The 26,074-nt window shown below is 41.5% G+C and overlaps 1 protein-coding gene across 1 annotated transcript; it reads left to right on the top strand.

Annotated features, from left to right (window-relative positions):
• The first annotated feature begins 651 nt into the window (after positions 1-651).
• On the top strand, positions 652-25,504 carry Lyplal1 (lysophospholipase like 1). The gene is made up of 5 exons (XM_013122283.3): positions 652-782; positions 4,325-4,424; positions 13,928-14,097; positions 23,780-23,895; positions 24,595-25,504. The coding sequence occupies exons 1-5, from the start codon at positions 689-691 to the stop codon at positions 24,832-24,834; spliced, it is 720 nt and encodes a 239-aa protein (XP_012977737.2). The 5' UTR covers positions 652-688; the 3' UTR covers positions 24,835-25,504.
• The last annotated feature ends 570 nt before the right edge of the window (positions 25,505-26,074 follow it).

The raw sequence follows: 26,074 nt of genomic DNA on the forward strand, positions 1-26,074 counted from the left end.
ACCAAGCACCCTGTCCATCATCCATGTGGAGACGGGTGTGGAGGTTGTTGTAGTCTCTGTGGACTGTGACTGCCTCTGTGGATATTGGTGTAGGAGCCTATCCAGAAGTTGTGGGTCATATAATTCCACACTTATTTTCACATAACTTCCTGCTCCCATCAGCCATGCACAACAATCCCCAGCTTGTACTCATTCCCACCAACCATTGCCCACATTTACGGTAACAGTCATGCCAAGGAATGTGAAGTCCTCGCTCATTAAAATTAGATGTCTGTTAAGTATTAGAAAAAGAAAAACAAAATAAAGACACATTAAAAATAAATTATTATACGGCTGGCTCACCCTGTATGCAAAAAGTTACGGACATCTGGTGTAAGCCTCAAAGTGGATGCTTACAAAAAATATGATTATATCCGTAGCATTTTTGACAGCAGTAATATTCTCCAAATGGGGTGATCTTGAGTTTTAAACCTGCAGCAAATTCTCAGGACGGGAGTCTATTCTCGGTCATTAAACTAGAGGAGCCTGACCCTAATGAATGCAATTTCCAGCGAAACCTCTCAGTCTCAAGTGATGCAGGGCACCTTCCGCAACGCATGCGCAAACCCATGCTCATGCTGCGCGCTTGTGTGCGCGGTCCCGCGACGTCGAGGGGCGTGGCCGCGCGACTCGGCTTCTTGGTTCCGCCATGGCTGTCTCTTCCAGCGCCGTTCACCTGCGGCAGTGTGTGGTGTCCCCGGCCGGGAGACACAGTGCCTCGCTGATCTTCCTGCACGGCTCAGGTGCATTGCAGTCTGGTGGTCTCCGGCGCGCGCGCTGCCGCTGGGGGCGCACCCTGTCCTCCGTTCCCCGGAGCTCCCCAAGGCTAGAGGCCAGGCCGCCGGTGCCCAGGGTCAGGAGGGAGGCTGCCGCCTCCCGGGAGGGTTCCACTTCCTCTATGGCAGTCACTGTCGTCATCTCGCTTCCTTCGCTGGTGTCCTTGACCCCTCCAACCACAGTAAGGCCATCAGGTCATCAGGGCAATCCTTACCCTATCCCAAGTTCAGGCACACCACCTGTGAGTGTCCAGGCACGTGGCTCAGCTACTGTTTTCAGGGTCGACCACCAGAGATCCCACACATACCGTCCCCCACGGCCCCTGTGCGAGCAGGTCGTAAGCCTTGGTCTGCCTTTCCAGTGGCAGAATGAGCCCCGATCTTCACGGTGAACTGGGATCATATTTACAGTCTGCGTCCTTTCTGCTTGGCACCACCTGGGTTCCCATGCGCTCCCCACCGGTCCTTTCTCATGTCCCTCCTCCCTGATTCCCCTTGTTGCCCTATGTCGTTAAGTATCTGAAGTAAGTACAAAGTCATCTCCATCCAAGGAGTTGCCCCTAGGGAAAGAATTAGAACCCTTGTTTTAATCCTTGCATCCACAGCGCTTGGCTGGCCCAGAGTAAGTTCCCAGGAAAAAAGAAAAAAACATTTTTTTTAAAGAAATGAGATCCAGCCGGTGTCCTCAGGGGGCCTACCTAAATTTAAAAACAAAAACAATTCAATTAATTTGAGTCAGCAGTGGACAGGGGATCACAAGATGGTGCCTGAGCTACTGCCAAGTGAATAGTAAGGAAAGGGAAAAAAATGTGGTTGGACATTAGTAAGGCATTTGCAACTAACTGAAGGACTTGTCAGAGTTTTCCAAGAAGGCCTTGTTTGAGCTGAGACACGTGTAGACTTAGGGGAATGGCGACTAGAACACGCAAGGGGCTGGAAACAGTGTTAGCAACAATGAAAACCGGTATAGAAGAAGTTTCCCTGCTATCCTGTGAGTTGTGGTGAACTTGGGATGGAAACACCTATGTTTGACTCCGGATGCATAGTCTGAGGGGGAGGGGGAGGGGAACCCGGAACTCTGATGTATCACTTCAGAAACAGAAGATAAGGGTTGAGCTTGTGTGAAGGCAAAGGCGAGACTGGTGACTTACGCTTAAAAGGAGCTGAGTAGTGGTTATTCAGGAACCGGGAGCATCTGGTGATGAACGCTCAGAATTCCCACATAGTATTTCCTTCTCATGATTAATTTGGTGTCTTTAGAAAGAACTAGAATTTGTTTTGTTTCTTGTTGTTTTTTTTAACCCCCTCTGGACCACTTTGTTTAATGCTTCCTATTTTTCAATCTCAAATCACTGACAATTTTATAACCTATAATGCATGCCTGAAATCAGAGTCATCCATTCTGTGTGTATTTTACACTGTGTGTGTGTGTGTGTGTGTGTGTGTGTGTGTGTAAAACTTCCCTTTATACATTGGAAAAAGAATTCTTCTAAATCTTCCATATGTGCAGGCATATTATTCTTATATAACTAAATCTCCACTGATGTATAAAAAGCACTATTTGGAATAGGCCTATCCTGTTAGTTTTTATTGTCATCTTGAACCAGGAATCCCCCAGGAAAAGAGAGTCTCAATTGAGAAATCGGCCTGTGGCTATGACCACAGTGAATGGTCTTGACTGTCCATTGAGATAGGAGGTCGCAGCTCTCTGTGGCCACTGCTACCCTCAGGCAGGTGTCCTGGCTTGTACGAAAGAGCTGGTTGAGCACTGGGACAAGCCAGTGTCAGCTTTGCTCTGTTGTCTGTCTTTCTGCTCCTGCTCAAGTTCCTGCTCTGACATCCCTTGGTGATGGACTACTAGCCAGAAGAGTAAGTTGACATAAAATTTTCCTCTCAAGTTGGCCTAGGTCAGTGTTTTATCATGGCAACAGAAAGCAAACTAGAAGGAGGCCTTGGCCCTCCAGGTTGGAAGGTCATAATGTTACACTGGGCTTGAGCATGTGTTTGTGTTACAGAACAGCACGTATTTGGCTTCTGGATGATCCAAATAGAAACATTTTACCATGGTTTGGGATAAGGTACTGACTTTTTTTGTCATTTAATTTTTTTTCTTGAGAATTTCATACATGTATTCAAAGAGTGCAAGGCTTTTTAAAAAGTGAGCCTTGGGAGTGGATGCATGAATGCTGTTTTCTACCATTCAGTTGTCTCTTTCTTCCAAGACGGGAGAAGTATTTGAAAACAGATCACATTTAATAAAGTTTGAAAAGCTTTAGAACCTGGTCTAGAGTATAACAGCTGTAGAAAAATATATGAGAATATACTCCAAGTGTGTTTGAACCCTTTCCTACTTCTAAAATGCCTTTAACAAAAGATACCTTTCAGGGTGATTAAAATCAATGGTAGCGCTGTTTGCTTAGTCCAGCCTCCCACACTGGGTTGTTCGCTCTATTATTTTCTCCCCTAGAAGTGTCTCCCTTCAGTGACACTCATATCATATCTGTGATGGCTTAAGTTAATGTCTGTGTTCCGTACTGACCATTAAGGCTCATAAAGGCCATTCTGTGTGTCTTCTTGGTGGCTTTCTCCCTTTTAGATTGTCTTCATGAGGTGACTGAATTAGATCCTGCTGAAGTTGCAAGAAACCCTTTGAAGTGGCAGCCTTATCCAGTAGACTCTCCATTCTCCGCCTCTCTTCATTCACCCTTCATTCAGTCTCTGTCAGTCTGAGTCTGGATGTCAGCAGCCCCTGGATTTCTTGGGTGTCAAAATTTGCTTTCCTTTGCCTCTGATGCTCTTCTGAGGTGTTTTAGCACCTCTTCTCATCTCCTGTAGATTTCAGCTCAAAATCTCCAACTACTCCACTAGATAGATCCTGCCTTTGTAAGGGGCATTTTCTCTTCAGTAATATAAGACACACTTATTCTTTCCCTGTCTCGGGGTACATATATTAATTCTTACATTAATTCTTGCATTAATTTTTTTGGTCTTGAGTAGTATATAATCATGATGTTACATTATAACAATATGCCAACACACTTAAAATCTGATATCTTCTAGTTTAAACTTGAAGTAGAATAAATATCCTACCCCAACCCCCAAGACTTGTTTTCACCAAGAAAATTGTATTAGGTCATACCAGCCACAATGGTGTAAATCACACTGATATTTTAAAAAATATAGATGGGAAATGAATAGTGTTAGGAAACGTCTAAAAATAATTCTCCTCTAGAAGAATTTATTATATCTATTACAAAAGAGGAAAACTGAAATTCAAACCTAAGTGTGGTATTCTAACTGATAATACACTCAGATGTATAATAAGGATTATTTCTATTGTTCGTGCTTGGTCAACTAATTCCGCTAAATCTAAACAGCTCTTTTTGGCACATGGAGATTTTCCGAATTCTCTATTCCAGCCTTCAAGTGTCCTGAGAGGTACAGATCACTTTGAAATGCACTGTGTTATGACAATGTTTATCAGACTGAGTTTTGTCTTTTTTTTTCAGGTGATTCTGGCCAAGGACTGAGACAGTGGATCAAGAACGTGCTAAACCAAGACTTAACATTCCAGCACATAAAGATTATTTATCCAACAGCTCCCTCCAGGTATGCAACACTTAATTTCACTTCTCCTTCTCCGTAGAACCTCATGGCATAAGATGTATGTTTGTGCCAGCAAGATGTTTTTAACTTTAACTCTATGTTTCAGATATTTTAAATTAGGGTCCTCAACTCCCACCTGTAAAAATGCATGGACTGTGGGTTCCTTGGTCAAGCTTTTCCAGGGAACCCTTGTCTCTGGGATGCATACTCTGACTGGCCCCTTCCACCCACCTCTGCATCCTGCCAGCCTGCATAGTGCTCATCTTCTGCATGTTCCCCCTTTACCTCACGCCCCCCAAAAGCAAACTTAACAACGTCTGCCAAGACAGTCTTTCTGATAACTTAGTTAAACACAGGTTTATAATCCAAACTTCAAAGGATGCTAAATACTGTTAGGGTTCTTTAAATCAGTAAAATGGGATAGATATGAGGCACCGGCCTACTTAATATTTAGAGTAGAAATCTGTAGGTGCAGCTAATCAGATTCATAATCATGAGAGTGGAATCATGAGGCCTTGAACAGCTTTTTGTAAATATTAAATATTCACCCACATAGTCTTTTTTCAAACTTATTTTTGCATAAACAAATATTGTGTTGTCATACAACCCAATTTGATTTCTCATTTTTTTTCCCCTTACACGTGCTTTGTAGTCACAAAAGAGTGCTAGACTTTCATTTTTCTGTCAATCTTTTTTCACAAGAAAATGAACTGGGATTTCAGGAAACTTCTTATATTCACCAATAAGAAGTTCCTTCTCTAGTCGATAGAATTGAACAGTTATAGAACAAAAATGAGAGTGTAGAATAGGAGATTCAAAAGTTATTATTTTAATATACCTAGGCTTAGGGGTTTGGTAGTACTGACAGATACCTTTTGACAGATTGATGCCAAGAGCTTGCTGTCATTGGTTTTTAGGGTAGGTGCAGTTGGAAGGGAATGCAGATATTTCTGTGAAAACCTGGAAGGATGGTGTGTTTTAGGCTAATTGCAAATGGAGGTGATTAAGTAAGACATTCAAGACATGAGTCTAAGAATTTAACAATTTTTATTTCTTGTTAAGAATTTAATGATTATTGTCTCTTGACTCACATATTATCAATTGTAACATGAATTCTAGTCAGTGTTGTTCAAACTTTAAACCGGTAGTATTTCGTAGTCACACATCTTCACGTGCACTCTAGGTTTGTATTAGAGTCTTCTTTAAATGTTTGACAGCACTTAGAGAAGTCACCTGAACTTGAGATTTGTTGACAATAAATTTATATTCTTTTATAGAACCAAGGTTTTCAGATTTTCTATGTATTTTCAAGTCAGTGTCAGTGACTTAGTGGAAGTTGCCTTTGACCTTGTGATACTTATTTTTAATGATTAAACATGTTTATATATGTTATTTGTTCTGATAAAAATAGCTTATTGGGTGTATATATATGTTTTGTCTTATCAGGGGTTACTAGTTGATAAATCTTTTGATAGAACCAACTTAGGTTTGGCTCTTTTGTCTGTTTTGTTGTAGTTTGGACACAGAGTTTCACTATGTAGCCAAGGCTGGCCTAGAACTCATGATCATTCTGTCTTCTGTCTTCTGTCTTCTGAGTGCTGGGATTACAGGTATTCGCCACATCCAGCACCATTTTCTCTCTTACTTTTCACTTACATCCCTTAATTTTCTTTTTCCCTCCTATTTGTATTAGAGCAATATTTTTATCACCACTCTAGCCAAATCTCACCATTTTTTTTCTGTCTTATTTATGTTGGAAGATTTTCTATCACCTTCATGTTCCTGTATAATTCTTGTGTAACAAATCACCCCCAAGCAACACTTTTATTATGGTCACAAATTTTGTGGGTTAGGAACTCAGAAAGGGCACAATAGTGGTGACTCAATCCAATTCTGTTGTTTTTGGGGCTTCTCCTGGGAAAGCTTGAAGGTTGGGTGTGGCTTTTGATTTGTCATCTGGGGACCGGACCCTTCATCTGAAGGCTTACTCACATAGCTGGCAGTTGATTCTGGATATTAGCTGGGGCTTTCCTGCAGCCTCGGCACTGTGACCCCTATCCTGGGCTTCACCTTTTGGAGTTTATTATCTGTGTATTTGTTGAGTGTGTGTGTGTGTGTGTGTGTGTGCGTGTGCGTGTGCGTGTGCGTGTGTGCATGTGTGTGTGCGCGTGTGTGCATGTGTGTGCGTGTGTGTGTGCGTGCGTGTGTGCATGTGTGTGCATGTTGGTGCACATGCACGCGGAGCCCAGAGGCTGAAGTCAGTTTTCTTTCTCTGTTGCTCTCCACCTTGTTTTATGAGACAGTCTCTCTCACCAAACCTTGAGCTCACCAATTTGACGAGACTGGCAGGCCATCAGGCTCTAGCGATCTAGCTGCCCCTTTCTGATCTCCTCACAACGCCTGGCATGGGGTTAGGGACAAGTGCCAACACTCCCGGCTTTTACCTAGGTGCTGAATTCAGATCCTCGTAGTTGTATGGGACACATCTCCCCAGCCCACCATTTGGAGTTCTTAGCTGTATAGTAGCCTGGAGGCACGGTTCCCAGAGGAGATATCCTCAGAGAACAAAGAATTTAGCAGGTGCAGAGCTCACGCAGTAAGCAAGTAAAGAGTGTAGGCCTTTGCCTCTTGGCAAATGTCTGTCATGCTCTGGAAGCGCTTGCATGGTTACTGTTCTGACTGGATACAAAAACTGTAATCCCTGGACCTATATATCCAGGAAGGCTTTTAGAAGTCTGGTTAGTGATTTCCATGAATTGAGGGGTATTGCAGTTGTACAGCTGACTTCTAATTTCATTCCATTGCCATCAGATAAAATACCCTATAGGATCCCAGTGTTTGGATTCTCCCTGGGACTTTATGGTTTTTCGTGGACTCAGTCATGGCAACTCTTTATATGTATTGTTTATGTACAATGTTTAAAAAGCACCAGTGTAGTCCAAGGTGGCCGCTGGTGTCACTTACATTTTATTTATGCTTGATAATTATCTTTAAGTGGTTCTAGGAGTCATGAGTGTAGGAGGTCTTCAATAATTACCTTCTTCTTACCAAATGATCTCTCTTAACTTCTGGTAACCCCCCAAAGGGTAATTTGTGTAATAACTATATATATATTATTAGTATATACTACTGCCCAGCAGCTTTCCTATACTTATTTCACAAATTTTTCATCACTTTATGTTACTTTGATTAGTGTTGCATAGCAAACCTCCAGCTTTTATTTTTAGCTTGTCTATAAATTATATTTAAAATGTGTTTGTTATGCTGGGCGTTGGTGGCACACACCTTTAATCCCAACACTTGGGAGACAGAGGAAGGCGGATTTGTGGAAGTTCAAGGACAGCCTGGTCTACAGAATGAGTTTCAGGACAGGCTCCAAAGCCACAGAGAAACCCTATCTCGGAAAAAAAAAAGTTTTTGCTATAGACAACATGCAGTTGACCTTTGCTTATACCTTTAATGCATATGACAGCTTCCGTCTTGTAAATGATTTGTTTAGCCATTGGATTTATAGGTTTGAATATAATTCTGTTGGTTTTTTTTTGTTCTCCTGTATTCTGTTTTCCTCAATTTTTGCACCATTTAAATTTTTTTTATATTTCAATTTAATTATCTGTTCTTTTTTCCCCTGATAGTGGTAAGGCTCAGTATAAATCACAGCCCTTCCCCCATCAAATTACACAGGTCCCTTTCCCTTTCCCCCTTTATGATTCTCATGTCTTTCATTTATATATGTTGAGAACAGCATCAAACAAGGTTATAATTTTCTTTTTCATAGTAATGAATGCCACAAAGAGCCTAAGAGGGGTCAGTGGTTTATTGTGTTTGCTCGATGTAGTCTATAATGGCATATCATTGTATTTTCACTAAATTGTGAATTACTCTATTGTCTAAAATAAATACTCCTTCTCCTCTAATAAATGACCTAAGCAGGAGTATATTAAATAAAAATCAACAATAGTTTGCTGCATTAACTAAAATGGAAAAATGGAATAATATTTTTTCATTATGTTAATTTGGACTCTTTAATTGGAAGTACCCAATAAATATTTTTATTTTTGTGACATATTTTAACTGTGTTTACAACCACAGGTTTTCTTAGTTTGGGTATAATAACAGAATTTCCATTAGAAAATAACAATGTTTTATAGTCCATTTATAATTGTTATGGTAGAAATTCTCTTGGAGATTTGAAAACTTCTGAAACTCTTCAGACATGTGTCCACCTCTCCACGTTGCTCATACAGCTTCCCCCCACAAAGGGAGTGCCCAGCACCTGCTGTCAACGTAGACTCTAAAGCAGATGCAGACACTCCTTATTTCAAGTGCTTATATTTTTACATGCTCATCCTATGGGAAGCACACATAGAAGGGGCATGCACATGCTTCTGTGTGCAGGTACATGTGGAGGCCAGAGGTCAACTGCTCATGTGCAGACTCAGTAAAAAAAAAAAGGCAAACCATTACAATTTCAAATAATGATGGATGACACAAAGACTATCAAGTTAATGAGACAGAGTCGGCCTGGCAGAAAAGAGGCAGCACTGTGGAGTCAAAGGGAATCCTTTGAGACGGTGACATTTGAGTTGAGACTTAGTCAGGGGGAGCATGCAGGAAGAGGGAGACCAGATGCGATGCTCCTGGGTCACCGCTGAGCTGGTCCAAGTGACTCGACCCTAGAGCATGCTGGGGGAAATTATGAAACCAGGACCCAGAAGGACTGGAGCCAGGTTCTATCTGAAAGGCCACAGATGATCTCTTGGTTTCTGTAGTTTTAGGGGGAACATAGACCAAACTAAAAATGGGTATTCAGCTGAATGCCTTTTTATTAAAAAGGAAAAAAAAGCTTTGGATATTTATCCTGGGCTAATACTTTACCAGTGTGTAATGGGTCAATTGATTGATTGATTTAGGAACCACACAGATGCTCTCTGCTGAACATATTTGTTTATTGTGGTAATGTCTGAGCTGCTTTTATACCAGCTAATAAAGTGATTTATTTGAGGAAGAAAGTGAATGGATATAACACATGTGCCAGGACTTTCAGCTGTTTAAAAAACAATCTTTTATGCTTTATTTCAAGGTTATTCTAACATCTTGGAGATTTATGTACTCTTGATTGTTTTCTTAGCAAAAAAAAAAAAAAGTCCTGAAGTCTTTTTATGCCATTAAATTTTCCTGATGATTCTTTTTGAACAAAAAATATATGTATATATAATTTTTTCTTAGAGAAATGAGAGACCCAAACCCTGCAGATGCATTAATTGGGATTTCCAGTGGACTCTATCTCAGCGGCATATCTATCTAATTAATTAAATAAGGCATTGTCAAAGGGAAATGAGTAGAGTGAGTATCATTTTTTCCCATTAATGGCTGACTTCCCAGAATGATTCACATTTTAGCCTATGATATCATCCTTATTTAAGTGCTTAGACAGACAAATAAACAGTTAGAGAAATAGCAGAGGAAAGCAGAGAGGGAAGCCGAAGTGACTCAAAGGGTGACAGTCTGACGGGAACTTCAGAGTGAGTGCTGTGCATCTCCTCTGGGCTGGGCTTCACTGTGAGGGCAGTCCCCATGAACTTGGGACTTCGAGGTGCATGACAAGGACTTTGAGCGAAGCACCCACCTTCATGTGCAGTGGACTCGAAGTTAACCTCGAGAGGGCCTCTGGGAGGAGGAAGCCTTGGGTGACTTCTGCCTTCTCCCCTGAGCCCAGCAGCTCCTGGGGCCAGAAGGTGCAGTAGGGTGACAGGGAAACTGAGTTAAGCTGCTGTGGGATTTTTATCTTTCCTGCAGCAACTGAGTGTAGCACAAATTCTAATCCGTCTTAATAATAAAAATCCAGAGTCAGATGTAGAGGGAAATGCTGAAAATTCAGAGAAGCAGAGCAACCAGCCATGAGTTCTTACCTCTACTGAATCCTCAGACCAAATGAGCAATCCTGTCTCTAGGAATCCTCAGACTGGATGCGCTGAGCTCTGGTCTCTTCCTGCCTTTTATTCCTCTCTCCACCCAGGCTGCAACTCCCTAGCACTGGGATTAAAGGTGTGTGCCACCACTGCCTGGCCTCTGTGGCTAACTAGTGGCTAGCTCTGCACTCTGATTATCAGGCAAGCTTTATTTGTTAAAGCACAAACAAAATGTCACCACAACTAAGGGCCTGGGTAGAGAGGAGTGGGAGAGAAACCTGGAGGGCTCAGTCTACAGAAGTCTAACTTCCTCCCAAGGCGTTCTCTTAGAACGTTAATCTCAGATAATAATGCATATTCATTAAAATCCCAAGAGATTTTCTAAAGGAATTATTTGAGAGTATTTCAGACTTTTCCAAATGTTTCAATTTTCCTCTTTACGAAATAAAGACCATGAGTGTGTAACATAGTATGACGTCTATCATGAGAGTGGGGGGAGGGAGGGCGAGGAAGCACCCGCTGATCAGTGCATACATCAGCAGGGGAGTCTGCCTTTGTGGAGGCACAGAGTGCCAAAAGTTGTTTCAACAATGGTGTTCTTGATTTTCCTCAGCATGGCACAGGGTTAGTACTTTTCTAACCGATTAAGCAAGACGTACTTCACTATATACAGTAAAGGTTTAGGTATTAGGGCTTTAGGGCTTCCACTTGTCGAAGAATGGTGCCTCCTCTCTCTCTCTCTCTCTCTCTCTCTCTCTGCCTCCATCTGTCCATATTAGATAATGTGAACTTGACTTTGAGCCTTGAGTCATACCACATAGGAAAGAATTTCTCAAGTTTAAATTCTGAACAGTAAAAATGGCAGCAAAAGCCACGGAAGGATCTTAGATGCTAAGGCTTCATTGGGTGTCTCCCTCTCCCTGAAAGCCCCCCTGGGATTCAGAATAAAAAAAATTTAAATCAAGAAAGCCAGAACCTGAACTTTTAAGGCAGACATTTCAAATGCTTTCAAATGTGGAGTTCTTCTATCTGGTAAAAAGGGATAATTTGTATAATGATGTAATGGTATTCTAATTAAATTATAAGATCATTTAAAAGATACTATAAATACACATGACTATGCAAAGAATATTTAGAAAACACCACTCTTGAGGACAGAAGGCAAGTCTCTGTCATTACCACAAGTGATCTTCTGAATTAATGAGGAAAGCTTTAAACCCTGCAGAAGAAAAAAAGCTGATGGTATCAGTCAGCATTTCCGTTGGTGCAATGATTTGGAGTAGACAAAGTTAATAGCACTCGTGGGTTACCTAATGTGGTGTGTGAGGAGCATCTGAATTGTCTGAAAGGGTCTGGGGGCAGGGAGGTGGTGTCTTGAGGAAGGAAGGGCCCATGTAGCCATGAGATGGGGTCCCCATGTCTACACTTGAAATCTGAGGTTAAAACTGAGTAGAGTTCTATCAGTTAACCCAATACACTTTCTTTTATGACTTAATGGACACACTCAAGTGAGAACCTGTTGGTACCTGTTTGTACTAGAGAGGCTGTGGAGAAAGGTAGTTAATCTTCCTTATGGTAGAACAGTGGATTTTTCCCACTTTTATGGAGGCAACTTTGAAACATGTAATAAGGCAAAAACTGCACCTTCCAATCCAGCAATATGATTCTTAGTCTCTGTTCCATTAGAATAATAGTCCCACTACATTAAAACATGCATGTGTATTAAATATATGTAAATGGACATTACATGTCCTGGAGCCACTTGGTCCCAAATCTCCAGCAGCCCCTTCCCAAATTACCACACAGAGATTTATATAACTTAGATATGCTCAGCTAATAGCTCAGACTTGTTATTAGCTAACTCTTAAAATTAAATTAACTCATAGTTCTTATCAGTGTTTAGCTACATAGCTTGGTACCTTTCCTCAGCATAACATTGCCATCTTGCTTCTCTGTATTTGCAGGGGACTCTCTGACTCTGCCCTTCCTCTTCCCAGAATTCTCTCAGTCTGACTCTTGTGCTCATTTTCTTCCTGTCCAGTTATTGGCCAATCAGCTTTTATTTAATAGTGAGCATAATCCACAGCAAACATATAGATTTAATGTCACACTGTCCACAGGAGCCAGAATCTAGATACCAAGTAAGTGGTCATCAGAGGAGAAGGGGAGTGTCTCAGACCGAATGTCCCTTTGTTTTCAGTAGTATCACCAGCAGGGAAAAGTGGTGGCATGTCCCTGTCCCTCAGCACCACCTGCAGACACCGGGGAAGCCACTGGTTATGCTGCCCTTTCCCTGTGGTTTCAGAAGAGAGGCACAATGAAGCAGGCCAGGTGTCAGCTGGTTCTTTTAGTCACACATTAACTTTCATCTGTGTGACTTGGAAATTGTGTGTGTAGCTGAGTCCGAGAAACAAAGCAGAAGAGGTAGGGATGAGTAGCCAGCAGTGAGGAGAGTCACCGTGATTGGTTGAGAGGCCTTTCAAACATAGTGCATCGTTTGTTGCTGGCTAGCTCATCCGTGTCCATCTCACATGTAAATCGAACCATGTATTTTGCTATGAAGTAAGAATGGGCAGCGCCTCTGGTCAAACCTCCTGCCCCTTGTCCTGGGCAGCCCCTCCTCCTCCATGTTTTAGCAGAGCTGCCCCTGCACGGCAAAGCCTCTCCCAGGTTGTCTTCATTCTCCTTGTATTTCCCTCTGCTGACACGTAGCTTAGACAAAACCTTTAACAATATTGTTACTGGTTTATAAATACTTGGAATGTGCACAAGTTTGCATGTAAAATTGGAAGTTCGTTGCATAACATTAATGTACACAAATGGGCTAATATTCATTGTCACGTCTACTGCGTGGCCTGTGTCCGAGAACGTGCGGAGGGTGTCGGGGATTGACAACACAGAGACTCGTTCAACGATATAAAGAGAACTTTAAACAGGCTCCAAAAAGGTTCAAGAAAACCTCCTAAGAAAAGCTCCCACCAGAGAAGCTTCTGCTCTCTCCTCTCCCCTGGCTGGTTCTGCTCTGACCAGAGGTGGATGTGTGTGGGTTTTTGAAGGTGCGGCTAGTCTCTGGACAAGGTCGAGGTCAGGGCGGTTTCCGTGGGAAGGCCTTTCCCAGGAACTTATTGTATCATTTTTAGTAAACATGTTTTTACTAAACATTGTCTTACAGCTGCCTACTCCCAGGCAGAAGGGGAAGTGGGTCTCTGCTCAAGGTCTGGTGTTCCCACATTCATAGCACCGTAATTATCATACCTTCTAAAAACTGTTAACTAATGGGCTGTGAGAAGGCTCAGAGGGTAAGGGCACTTGCCACCTTAGAACCATGGTCTACCCCTGGAACCTTCAAGAGAGAACTGACGATTGCCAATTGTAAACCCAAACCTCCACATTGCCCATGGCACACCTCCCCAAAGTAAAGAAATATAATGGTTAAACAGTTCACTAAAGATGGTGAACCAGCTTTGGGAAATATTAATGGAATAAATATAAGGATGTTACTGTAGTATGTATCAGGCATGTTCCACACAAATTCTTTAACATAAAATTCAGCAAAACATAGTAACGTACTTCTTTGTTGTTTGTTTTAAACAGACCATACACTCCTATGAAGGGAGGACTCTCCAATGTGTGGTTTGACAGATTTAAAATATCCAGTGACTGCCCAGAACACCTTGAGTCGATTGATGGGATGTGCCATGTGCTCACTGAGCTGATTGATGGTGAAGTAAAAAATGGCATCCAGAAGAACAGGATATTAATAGGTAAGGTCTTTATAACTTTGGTGATGCATTTCACTTTTGTCTAAGTTTTTTTGAGTTACATTTGTAACGTTGTTTACAAGTACGTGAATATTGCCCGACACATTCACAGTTTTGGATAAGCTGCAAGTGCAGCTTTCAAAAATATTAGAGTCATAAACAACAGCTCATGAAACCTCCATTGATTTCATTTTAATAATAACTCTTTTCTGCCTCGTTTTGGACAAGGCATTGCTATATAGCCAAGACTGACCTCAAAACCCCAGTTTTCCTGCATCCACCTGGGCTATATGAATGCACCATCGTTCCCTACCTAATTTGCTGTTTTTTTTTAAGGGATAAATACTTGTCTACTTTAATTTTTAACTGAGCTATCCATTCCAATTAAAAATACTTTTCTTTTATGTATCTGGGGTCTTATAAACATAAGATTAAACTGCCCTTTCTCTGATTGAAATAAGGTACATGGGGAGAATATGTAGTCAAATTGATGAGCACGGAGTCTTTCAAGTGAGTGTCACAAGACTAAAACATTGATAGCCTTGTGTTAATCATGTCACAATGAGCCCTGTCCCCAAGGGTATTTAAAGCTTTGTGTAAATTATGTAATGAATTCTTCTTTGGCTGAACTCATCAAATACATTAACTAGCAAAATTTCTATTTAATATGTACAACTGCAGGATGAGATATGTAGAGTGTCAGTGGTACAGAATGTTTTGGTTGTACGAACTTGTAACAACTGTATTTGATGAAGAAATTATAATGTAAATTAAATATCTCCACCATGTGCTAAATAGCATCAAAGTATACTCAGGAATCTTCTAGAGACTAGGTTGAAGTATGTTTTAGTGCTATGAAGTTCCTTGGTACTCAGTGAGGTACTGAACTATTAAGTGAGTTACCAAGACCTATCCTTTTCAGTCTTCAATGATCATTTAAATGCAAATTACTGCAAAATATCTTTCTGCTAGTTTCATTCTTATGTGTCTGTTAGAGTATATACCAACTGCTGGACTCCATGCACTCACTCGTGTGTGTGTGTGTGTGTGTGACACACTCCCTAGTAAAAAATGAAAGTTATCAAAGCAAATAGTTGCAAAGTAGGAAAACTTTGAGATTTAAAGGAAATGAAAGGAAAGCAGCAGGCCCAAAATGATTTCCGTATTCTTTCTATGGAATAATGACCAGAGTCCTGACTTACTGTGAGAGAAAGTGTGCCAATGGACTGTGCCTCTGAGATTATAAGTACAACCATTGAAGCTTTGTAAAGAACACTGCCTCAGATGTGCTGCAGGTGACAACACATCCTTTCCCTGTGTCTCATTTTGATCAGCACTATTTTATTGTGTTAAATTCAGTTAGGAATAGAGTTTCACAGTGTATGTGATCTGCCACGGGAAGTCTGTCTTATACTGGAATGGTATTTAGACAAACTCTTATGCCTAAATTGTTCATAAAACTTAAGTGTTGTGCTGGGGACATGCCTTTAATCCCAGCACTTGGGAGGCAGAGGCAGGCGAATCTCTGTGAGTTCAAGACCAGTCTGGTCTACAAGAGTTAGGTCCAGGACAGCCTCCAAAGCCACAGAGAAACCCTGTCTCAAAAAAAAAAACCAAAACAAACAAACAAAAAACCCTTAAGTGTTGGAGTATTAAAATTCCTCAAACACTCCAATGGAATAGGAACTGAAGCCAAACATTCTAGTGTAAGAAGTATTGGTGAAATGACGGGTGTATGTGGGACAGACAGTATGGAGAGAAGAAACAGATCTTAGGGGTGAAGGACCCTTTCCTAGGAAAGATAACCCTCCAGCTGGTCATGAGCAGGGGACAAATTTAGTAAACTAAGAGGGAACCCTGCCTGGGGAAGGAGGCAGGGCCCATCCCAGTCTCCCAGGAAATGGTGTTCTGGCATGCACCCAGGACTTAGCATCACCAGATTAGACACAGAGAACAGGTGATATGCTGGGGTATTCACTTCACAAAGACAACAACCATGCATGGAGGTAATATGTGAAGGTCACTAGGACAACAGGAAGGGAACCATAATAGATAAGGAGATTCCTGGCACAATAAACTGACTCTAAGATGAGGAAAAGAGAGAAAGATAAGACGGTTCCAAAGGACAGTAGAGCTGACTGTGGAGCAGGCCACAAAGAATGCATTTTCCAGGTTTTATGCAGAGGACCCACATTGTTCTCTTAACAGAAAACATTGACAGGCTTCTGTTGTACAGGAAGAACTGGGGCAGAGTTTTGCTGGGGGTACACGTCTGATTCATGGGTAAGTCAATTGAAGAGTGGTCGCTGGAGACATTTGTGAATCCTCATTGGGTGCATGAAGAATATAAGACAATGTCCATGTACTTGTTATTTGCACTATTTACATGCCACATTAGTCTTTATATTATATGGCTATGATAAAACTTAGAAAAAATACAAGCATGCAATTACTAACTTTCCAATTATTTTCTGAAAGTTAACCAGATAGTTCCCAGTAGAAGCTGTACTGTAAGGAAACTTAACAGTACAAGATCGGTCTGTGTTCTGGCTTTCTTATGCACATTATGAGCACATGTCATAGCGAGTGCATACCTCTTGGACTTACTTCATGGACTTCTGTGTATTTCATTTAAGTAGAGTAATAAAAATGGGGAGTGAGAGGCTCCAGTGTGCACTCTTGTGCTGGGAAAGCCTGGAGGTGACGGTAATCCTCTCCCGTTAGCTGACACTCGGCTCATAGCAGCCATTAAATATCAGTCTTCTGTTTGGAAAGTGTTGACATCATAAGCTGTTCTTCCTTATACAGTTGTCTCAGTGAGCCTTGCAATTAGAAAGGTAGGATACAATTATTTTCATCCCATCAATGGAGGGTCTAAACTTCATAGATTGTGGGTGACACAGAGGAAACCTAGAACCCAAGCCCCGTGGTTTAGCCAAGAACTTTCTGCCATGATAGAATCCATTCATGGCCACTAGGTGGTGACAACTTGTTAAGAGAGACTATTGGTAAAATTTAGATTCAATTTTGATCTAGAATGTATAGAATATGACACCAGAATTTAGGTACTATGAGTACATGATCCAAATTTGATAGTAGGAAGGAGCAAGTGTTTGTAGGACCACACTTGCGTCACATGGTTTACCTACACACTCATCATGAAAGGCTCCATTAGAGTAGCCATGGTCCATTCATAAAACTTTGTTGAATAGCCATCATATTCCCTGTCAATACATAGAGGGTACTCAGTAGATTAATTTAGATCTTAACTTTCAAATGTTTTGAAATCCCATGGAAAGACGTCTCACGTGAAGATGAGACAGCAAGATACAATATGAATGGGTTCACCTGTTAAAACAAAATTTGGAAACCTGTTAAACAGGTCTAGGCACTAAGAATTTCAGGACTCCTTTCCTCCATTTGCTTTTATCTATAGAGGAAACACTTTACATAATGAACATTTGTTAATATATCAACATTATAATAGAATTTAAGATAAAAGTAAAAAGGGGGCATATGAAACTCACAAGATTCAGCCCAGCAACAACATTTTCTGAATCCTGGGGTCCTCTCTGCAAATAAATGTATTTTTACTAATTCAAAACAACACAGGATTCTTTCAGCAACGCTCACCAGGCCTCCAAAGACTTGGTTGGAACTGTTGTCCTGACACTCTTGCATAGAAGAGTAGAAATAGTGTAGCTGGCCAGCTTGGTAGCGGGAACGAAGAGATAAGCATGGTAATCGTGAGCTGTCAATTCCCAGACCTTTGGAGCCTTTGGAACATTTGAAGAGTACTAGAGTACCATGTAATGAAGTAGAGACTGAAATTTGGGGTGGAGGTAGATTTTATTACCTTTTTTTTTCTCAATCTGTTCCCTTGATAGCTAACTTCATGTTTTTGTCCATAGGAATTTGCATTGAGATAGAACATATTAATTTTCCCAACATAGACTTTTTATAGATTGTTTATGTTTCATTTTATATAAAGAGTCCATAAATCCAAGTTTATTATTTTTAAACATGTTTTATTCAGCTTGTTAGTCTTAAGTATATGTTAAATTGTTACCTCTTACTACTTTAAATACTTCACCAGCAACTATAAATGCCCACTATAACCATTACTTACAATGAATTTACTATTTTCTGTTTACTTACTGAGTAGTATATTGTGGGCTGGAGTTTAGGGTCCTAGATGAAAGATTGACTTAAATAACTGGTCCTTTGTGTTCAGTTTTCTTTTCTGAGGGAAAATATACAAAGTTCCTTTTCACGGTGTCCCATGCTAGAGGCGACAGCGTTATCAAAGCCAGCAAGTGGGGAGCTGTGATTACCTCACAGGACTGTAAATGGGTTAGGGACTTCAAATGGGATCTTAATAAGATTGCAATATGCACATGCTCCCAGTTGTGATAGAAACACAAACTCAATGCCTGTAGGAAATTTTCATGTGCTCTCTTTTTCTCCTTTTTCTTCTTCTTCTCATCTCTTGCTCTCTGCTCCTACCTCCAGCCCCCTTTCTTATTTCATATTTTTCTTTCTCAGGCTAGTCTCATCAAAAGACCCTGAAACCACACAAAGTCACTAGATTTCCTACATAATAAAAATGGAATGTCAAAGGCGCTTAATGTGTAATGTCTTATGGTTTTATAATCACTTTAAGATTTATTGTGGCCTATTAGTTTGCTCCATTTACACTTTATTTTTTGGATGATAATTATCTTAGCCTCAAGATTTTCTGTTATGAATTCATTCCTTTAGCGGATTGGATTTTGAAAAGTTGTTTTCTCTGGTACTACTTAGATGGTCTTTGTTTTTTAAGTAGAGCTGCCACCAATGACTATGGCTCTTTAAATTCAAATTCAGGCTACTAGCAGTTAAACACAGTTTAAAGTTGAGTTTCCCCATCTGAAGTGACTATGAGCAGTGTGTGAGAAAATGTAACTCAAGCTCTTGAGTTTCTCAGGAAAGAACAGCTCTGTAACCCTGGCGTCCACAGAAGACAGAGCCATCTTCAGTCACGGCCTTGCTTACCCTTCACCCATAATCCTTAGTGCTCAGTTACTCACCAAAGCAGCTGCGGTTCCCAAACATCTAACTCACGGCCTAAGAGCACTTGAAATGAGACGTATGCGATGAGATTTTGCTAGTGGCCTGGGATTGATATTTTTAAGAAGACAAATTGTGAATGTTGGGGGCAGAGAGCACCAATCATTCACTCCAGATTTCCTCTTATTTTGTGAGATGCTGCATTGTTCAGGTTGACCTCAAATGGTCTCCTGGCCTTCTCCTCTCAAGGGCTTTGATTATGTGAAAACACTGCCATTCCCAGCTTCAACCACTGATAATTTTTGTAAAAGCTTTATTATCATATCATATTAAATTGCCAGAAAATGACATTTCCTGACGACAAACTTGCCTCCTCACAGAAGTGTCTTTTCCAAGCTTCAGTTTACATTAACTTCATTTATTCAGTGACTATTTATGAAGTCCCCCCCAGGTGCCCAGCCCTGTTCCAAGATAGGGAGCTCTTTCTTCTCTGGCGGATGCTGAGTCGTTATGCTCTTTATTGAAGACTTTATTAAAGTGTCAGTAGCAGAAGTGGCCACATGCACAATGTCTGGCTTTTGAATTTTATGTTTAATAAAGATCCACTTAATAAATTCCAGCAAGAAATTAAATGCTAGGAACAGTTTCTAGAATGATTTATTATGGTTCCTTCTGTGAAAGACTATTGCCTTGCTACAGAGGAACAGTAAACCTCCAGCTATGGCTTGAATTATCGCCCTGCCAGTATCACGGCCTGAGTCCTTCCCTGTCCTCCTCAGCTTCACACACTTCCTCCAGATTTCTCCTTCTCCCTGCCTCCCCGCTTCCCTCCCTTTCCTCCCCCCCCATATGTCTGTTTCTCTGTATGTGTGTCTCTACTTCTCCCTATCCTCCTCCCTTCCTCCTCCCCACCCGTGTGTGTGTGTGTGTGTGTTATAGTTCTGTGTCTCTGTTTCTCTCTCTGTGTATGTTTCTCTGCTTTTTTCTCTCTCACTCTTCCATGTGGGTCTCTATCTCTGCCTCTCCCTCTCCATCTTCCTCTCCCTTCGTTGCTCCCTCCCTCCCCCCTTCTCTACACACACACGCACACACACACAGACACACGCACCAGAATCCTCTTGAGGCATAGCTCATGATTAACATCGTATTTGCCTTTACAGTTTATATAAACGGGTAAGGCACAAAGGGAGAGGCTGAAGCAGTGGGCGTTCCCAACACTGACCCATGAGGGTGTAAGAAAAGTGCAATCCTGTCCCAAGAGATGCTGATCTTACCCCTCAGAGAAGAATGGATGTGCACACTTATGATGAATGTAAACTTCAAAAGCCTTTCAAGATTCAAGTTTTATTGCCAACTCTAATTAGAGTTCTTAATTGGTCTAAGTAATAAAAAACCCAGAGTCAGATCTTGAAAAAATGCTTAGAGATCAGAGAGAATGAGCAAGACATGGCACACCTTACCTCCTAGCATCTTAGCAGACCAGAGAGTAAGTTCCTGTTTCTCCCGGCTTGCATCCTGTTTCCTCCAAGCTACCTCACTTCCTGTCTGTCTGTACAGACCTCCAGACCTCTGTGGTTAGCTAGTGGCAAGCTCCAATCTCTGACCTTCATACAGGCTTGATTTCTACAAGCAAGATATCACCATAGGCCGGGCGGTGGTGGCGCACGCCTTTAATCCCAGCACTCGGGAGGCAGAGGCAGGTGGACCTCTGTGAGTTCGAGGCCAGCCTGGTCTACAGAGAGAGTTCCAGGACAGCCTCCAAAACAATACAGAGAAACCCTGTGTCGAAAAAAAAAAAGATATCACCATAGCCAGCCAGTTATACACTGTTGGTTCAGATATCTGATGGAAATCATTAAGCCTATCTACTCTAGCTCTCCAATTTTTCTGGAAATTAAGTCTTGGATTTTAATGAATTTATTCAGACATTTGGGTGGGACATGTCATAGGAAGACTAGAAGTAAGGTTCCCATATTTCACTCTAATCATCTTCCTACCAAAATTTAAATTAGAAAAAGAGGCTTATAAAATATCATTTTCTAAAGTATCAGATTAACAGGCATTTTTGTGTTGGTTGGTTCTGAGACAGGGTGTCATGTAGCCTAGGTTGACCATGAGCTTCTGATCCTCCTGCCTCCATCTCCCTTGAGCTGACAACATAGAGGTAACACCACCATTGTGGATTCAGTTACACGGACCTAACTATTCAGTTGCCATCATGTGCCAGACCCTGGACTGGACTGGGTGTTTAAGATAAACTAGCTATGAGTACATGCACAGGGGGCGGAAACACTGCTCAGCAGGTCGGAAGCACCCAGACAGTGTCCCACAGCTGAGGAAAGAACTGCCTCTTCCTCTCAAGGTTTGCAGCATCCAGAGAACCAGCATGTCTTCAGCAAATCGAAAGGAGAGTTTTGCTTCAGACCCACATACTGTTGGCTACTGTGTAGAGACTTCAGAAGAAAGAGGCCTGCAGCGAAGTCGAAGGGAAATGTTGATGCTAAGACTCCACTCTGCATATCCACATAGTCAGCGACTGCGGATGCTTACCTGTCCATGCCAGGTTCTATGTGTCCATGGGGGACTCATAGAGGATGCACCATTGCATAGATACAGCTGCAGCCCACTGGCTGTTCCATCCGGGCAAGGTTCACACATAAAGGAGAGCACAAGGTATCTTCAGATGTGCATCCTCTCCTCCTTCACCAGGCTGTGAACCTTCCTCCGCTGTCTTTGCATCTGGGGAGGGGTGGGTCTGTCATCCTCCAAGGTGGTTCCTGTTCACACTGGTCTAGTCACTAGACCACTAGATTCTAGTGCTTTCCAGTGAGCCCTGCCATTTCCTTCTGAATAATAAAGTTACAGGCATAACAACCGTTCTTATCATGAATGGCTATTACTTACTTTTAGGAGAAATCTAAACTTTGCAAGCTGCCCACTTCTGTATATTTGAATCCTGTGCCCTAATTAATAGCAGATGCCTTTCCTAGAGAAAGAAACACTCCTAATAAATATCAAAGGAGGAGAGAAAGGACATTAAGCTCTGGGACAGGGATCCCTAAAATCTTTGCTTTACACCTGAAGTTAAGGACACCCCTTTAAGCAGCCCACCTGTTCTCTCAGGCCTCAGTCTTCCTCATGTATGGAGGGAGAGTCTTACAAACTCACATGATGGTCTCTGAGGAGGGCTAGGGTGTAGTTTATCATGTGAAGTAAAGCAGTAGGCTGAAAATTAGGAGACAGACTTGTGTATCAGAGTGTAGTTGTAAACTCTGTAAATGTGCGGTTTGCTTTCATTATTTATCTCTCGTAGAATACAATCAGGATGACTCCAACTTCCGCTAAAGGCTGGGACCACCATATGGAGCTCTGTGCTCCAGCCGTGTGTGCGTCCCCTGCCTCTGCTCTTCCCCTGCACGCAATCTCTAATCTGTGACACACATGCTTTCTCATCAGCACCGCCCTAAATAGTGGGCTCCCAATGTGTTTGCACTTGCCTATTTCTAGCAACTATCACAACATTCTGTACTTAAAAGACCGAGACAGGAGGATCCTGAGCTCCAGGCCAGCCTGGGCTACATCGTAACCAAGGGCTGGCAAAGTTATTTCAGCCTCTGGAGCACTTAAAGTAGTTAATTAAATAAATGGCTTTTCTCATATAGGTAAGTTCATTTTATTTTATCCTGTCAGTTTAAAAAATAATACCATATTCCAAAAAATGTTCTACCTACTCATCTGTGTTTTTAGTCATCCTTCCTAATGCAGAGGTCACCAGACATCTGTTAGGGGGAAGACAGCAGAACTATGACTATTGGTGGTGCCTGAGGCACAGCTAGTCATACAGAGAGGAGCATGGTGCTGTGACGGTTCCTATAAGCAAAACTCAAACTCAGGTAGACACTGGAAGTTTTAGCCAGATGCACACTATGACTTGTATTTTGAATTATGATAAATACTTTTCTTGATGCATGTGGTTCTCTCCTCAGTCTGGCTCTTTTTGTAATACATCTGTCTGCCACTGATGTCTTGGTAGTGTGTACTCACAGCAGGGTTTGTTCTCTGAGACCTGAAGAAGACTGATGACTTGAATAAGAATGGCCACCATAAGCTCCTATATTTGAATGCTTAGTCACTGGGGAAAGGAACTGTTTGAAAGGATTAGAAGGATTAGGAGGTGTGGCCTTGTCAGAGCAGGTGTGGCCTTGTTGGAGAAAGTGTGTCACTGGGGTGAGACTTGAGGTTTCAAATGCCCACACTAGGCTCAGGCACACTCTCCCCCACTCCCCTGCCCCATCTCTCTACTTGAGCATCATAGTGTAGAATTCTCAGCTCCTTCTCCAGCATCATGTCTGCCTGCACACCATGATGATGATGGACCAAATCTCAACTGTAAGCAAGCCACCAATTAAATGCTTTCTTTTTATAAGAGTTTCTGTGGTCATGGTGTCTTTTGAGCAATAGAACAATGACTAGGACAGAAACCGATGGTTTATTTTTTTTAGGAGTCTATTTCCTTCACACCTCCAGATGTCTTTATAATAGTTGTGAAAGGTTTGTACTGACCCATCTTATTCTGAAATACCATGTGACTATGTGTATTTTTCTTTGTCTAATAAATGTGTGTTGTTTCCTTCAGGGGGATTTTCTATGGGAGGCTGCATGGCGATACATTTAGCATACAGAAAACACCGAGATGTGGCAGGAGTATTTGCTCTTTCTAGTTTTCTGAACAAGGAGTCTGCTGTCTACAAGGTAAGTTCCAGGTTTAAAAAACCAAACAAACGTAACATGAAACAAAGATATGTTGAAACTAAAATAAAGTTGATAATTAAGCAATAAAATGTGGTGCCTAGTCAGTATAGATTAAATGTTCCTGGAATCCATGGCCAGATGAGTCATGCTGATTCCAGGAGGCCTCTCTGTTTGCAATCCCTCCTTGAAAAGGACAGTTATAGCAAAAGTATGTTTAGTATTATATGAACCCTTTTACTAGAATGTTGAAGGTTATAATCAGGCTTGCTTATTATGAGTCTACTCAGAAATAAATTATAAAACTGATACTTTATGCAGTGTTCAGGCTTACAACCATTGTACAGGGTGGCGTTATAGCTCTGTTACCAAAAGTTGAACAGAGCTTTTGAATGTCATTTTTTCTCTTCTGTTGGGCCTCAGATCTGTACTTTTCCCTCTTCCTCAAATCCCCCAAAGAAGTCTATCTTTAAATTTCACTCAGCTTCTTGAGGAAGTGCACTGTGGAGTCCTCAGTGGTACAAACATCGGGCACACACCCACACAGCCCTCACAGGGGGCCTGCCCACTGGCACACAAGGCACAGCTCTCTCTGAGCCACCTCCGGAGGCTCCCTCTTCCTTCCCTTACTGGAGCTGTGGTAAACTTGGAGTGGTCTTCTCTGATGGGTTGTCTCAGCCAACTGTCTCCGCCTTCCTTTAGGATCTTCAGCAAGCTGAGCACACGCTCCCCGAGCTATTTCAGTGTCACGGCACCGCAGATGAGCTGGTCCTTCATGCCTGGGGCGAGGAGACAAACTCAAAGCTGAAGTCTCTAGGAGTGAGCACAGTGTTTCACAGTCTTCCAGATCTTTACCATGAAATGAACAAAACTGAGCTAGAGAGGCTGAAGTCCTGGATTCTAACAAAACTGCCCGGAAAGACTGAGGGACAGAATGAATGAATGAATGAATGAATGAATGAATGAATCTATCTTCACTGCCACATTGATTAGTATCTTATATTCAACAATTTTTTTCCTCATTTGATCCTCACAGAAAGTAAGCTTGGTGAAACATCCAGCATTCCCATCTTTTATGAATGGGATTTATGATATCTGTCTGTTGTCATTCCACAAAATTGTCTTGAGAATCATTATGTTGTAAATGTCAACTGTTTTGTAGCTGCATAGATACCATGGACACACTGCTATTTGCTTGTCCATTCACCACAGATCTGGGCTACTTGCTCTGTGGAGCTGTCATAAATAGGGATGTTGTGAGGTGTAAACATCCACCCTCACAGCGGAGAGGGTGGTTGACGCATTGTCAGTACCTGAGACTGTCCAACTGTTTCTCATTGTAGTTTTACCATTTCCCATTCCAGACAGCGTGGTGGTGCCTGATGCCCATCTCTTCATCATACTTTCATTTGGCCTTTCTGGTGGCTGCATAGAGTTTGATTTCTGTAATGCAGGCTTGATTTCCATTTTTTGGTGATACAGAATCCTACACTGGAGGGTTCTTCCACATTTGTGAAGAGTCAGTTTGTCCTCCCCAATTTGTTTCTAGATTGTCTTTGTGAAAAGTTATTTACTGTCAAATTATAATGATAAATAAAATATGAATAAATAATTTACTGACTCATCGATTTACTTATTAAAATGTCTAGTTCTATAATGTAATCTTATTAAAGGTAGAATTAATTGAGATCAGTATCTGACATTGTTTTCTAGATGAGTTGCTATGAACACTGAAAGATCTTTTAAGTATTTTAAAATAAGCATACAAAATAAGTGGTCTTCTCATGGTTGTCACACACAAGTATTAATTATACTTTGCTCAAAAACCTCCCTGCACCTCCTCCCACTCATGTCAAAGTATCCCTTCTGCTTTCACGTACATACATGTTTGCGTGTGTGCATGTGCTTGCATGTGTATGTGCGTTCTGCATATGTACATACATGTTTACGTGTGTGCATGTGCTTGCATGTGTATATGTGTGTTCTGCATATGAAAGAACACATGATAATGTGACACTTTCCCTCTCGTTCTTCTCTCTGGTCCCCCCTTCCCTTTGGATCTTTCCTTTCCTCCACATAGTCCCCTTCCACTTGTGAACATATATATATATATATATACATTATATATTATATATAGTATAATATACTCAAGTTCACAGCAGCATCTTTCATGATGACCCAA

The sequence above is a fragment of the Mesocricetus auratus genome, unplaced genomic scaffold (genome assembly GCF_017639785.1).
Source record: "Mesocricetus auratus isolate SY011 unplaced genomic scaffold, BCM_Maur_2.0 Super-Scaffold_100676, whole genome shotgun sequence".
NCBI lineage: Eukaryota > Metazoa > Chordata > Mammalia > Rodentia > Cricetidae > Mesocricetus > Mesocricetus auratus.

What these genes read in the sequence shown, in the direction of transcription:
- Lyplal1 (XM_013122283.3), top strand. Translation starts at nt 689, where the DNA reads ATGGCTGTCTCTTCCAGCGCCGTTCACCTGCGGCAGTGTGTGGTGTCC. An exon ending in GAAGAACAGGATATTAATAG is followed by an intron (nt 14,098 to 23,779) that starts GTAAGGTCTTTA and finishes TGTTTCCTTCAG; the next exon opens with GGGGATTTTCTATGGGAGGC. An exon ending in AGGAGTCTGCTGTCTACAAG is followed by an intron (nt 23,896 to 24,594) that starts GTAAGTTCCAGG and finishes GCCTTCCTTTAG; the next exon opens with GATCTTCAGCAAGCTGAGCA.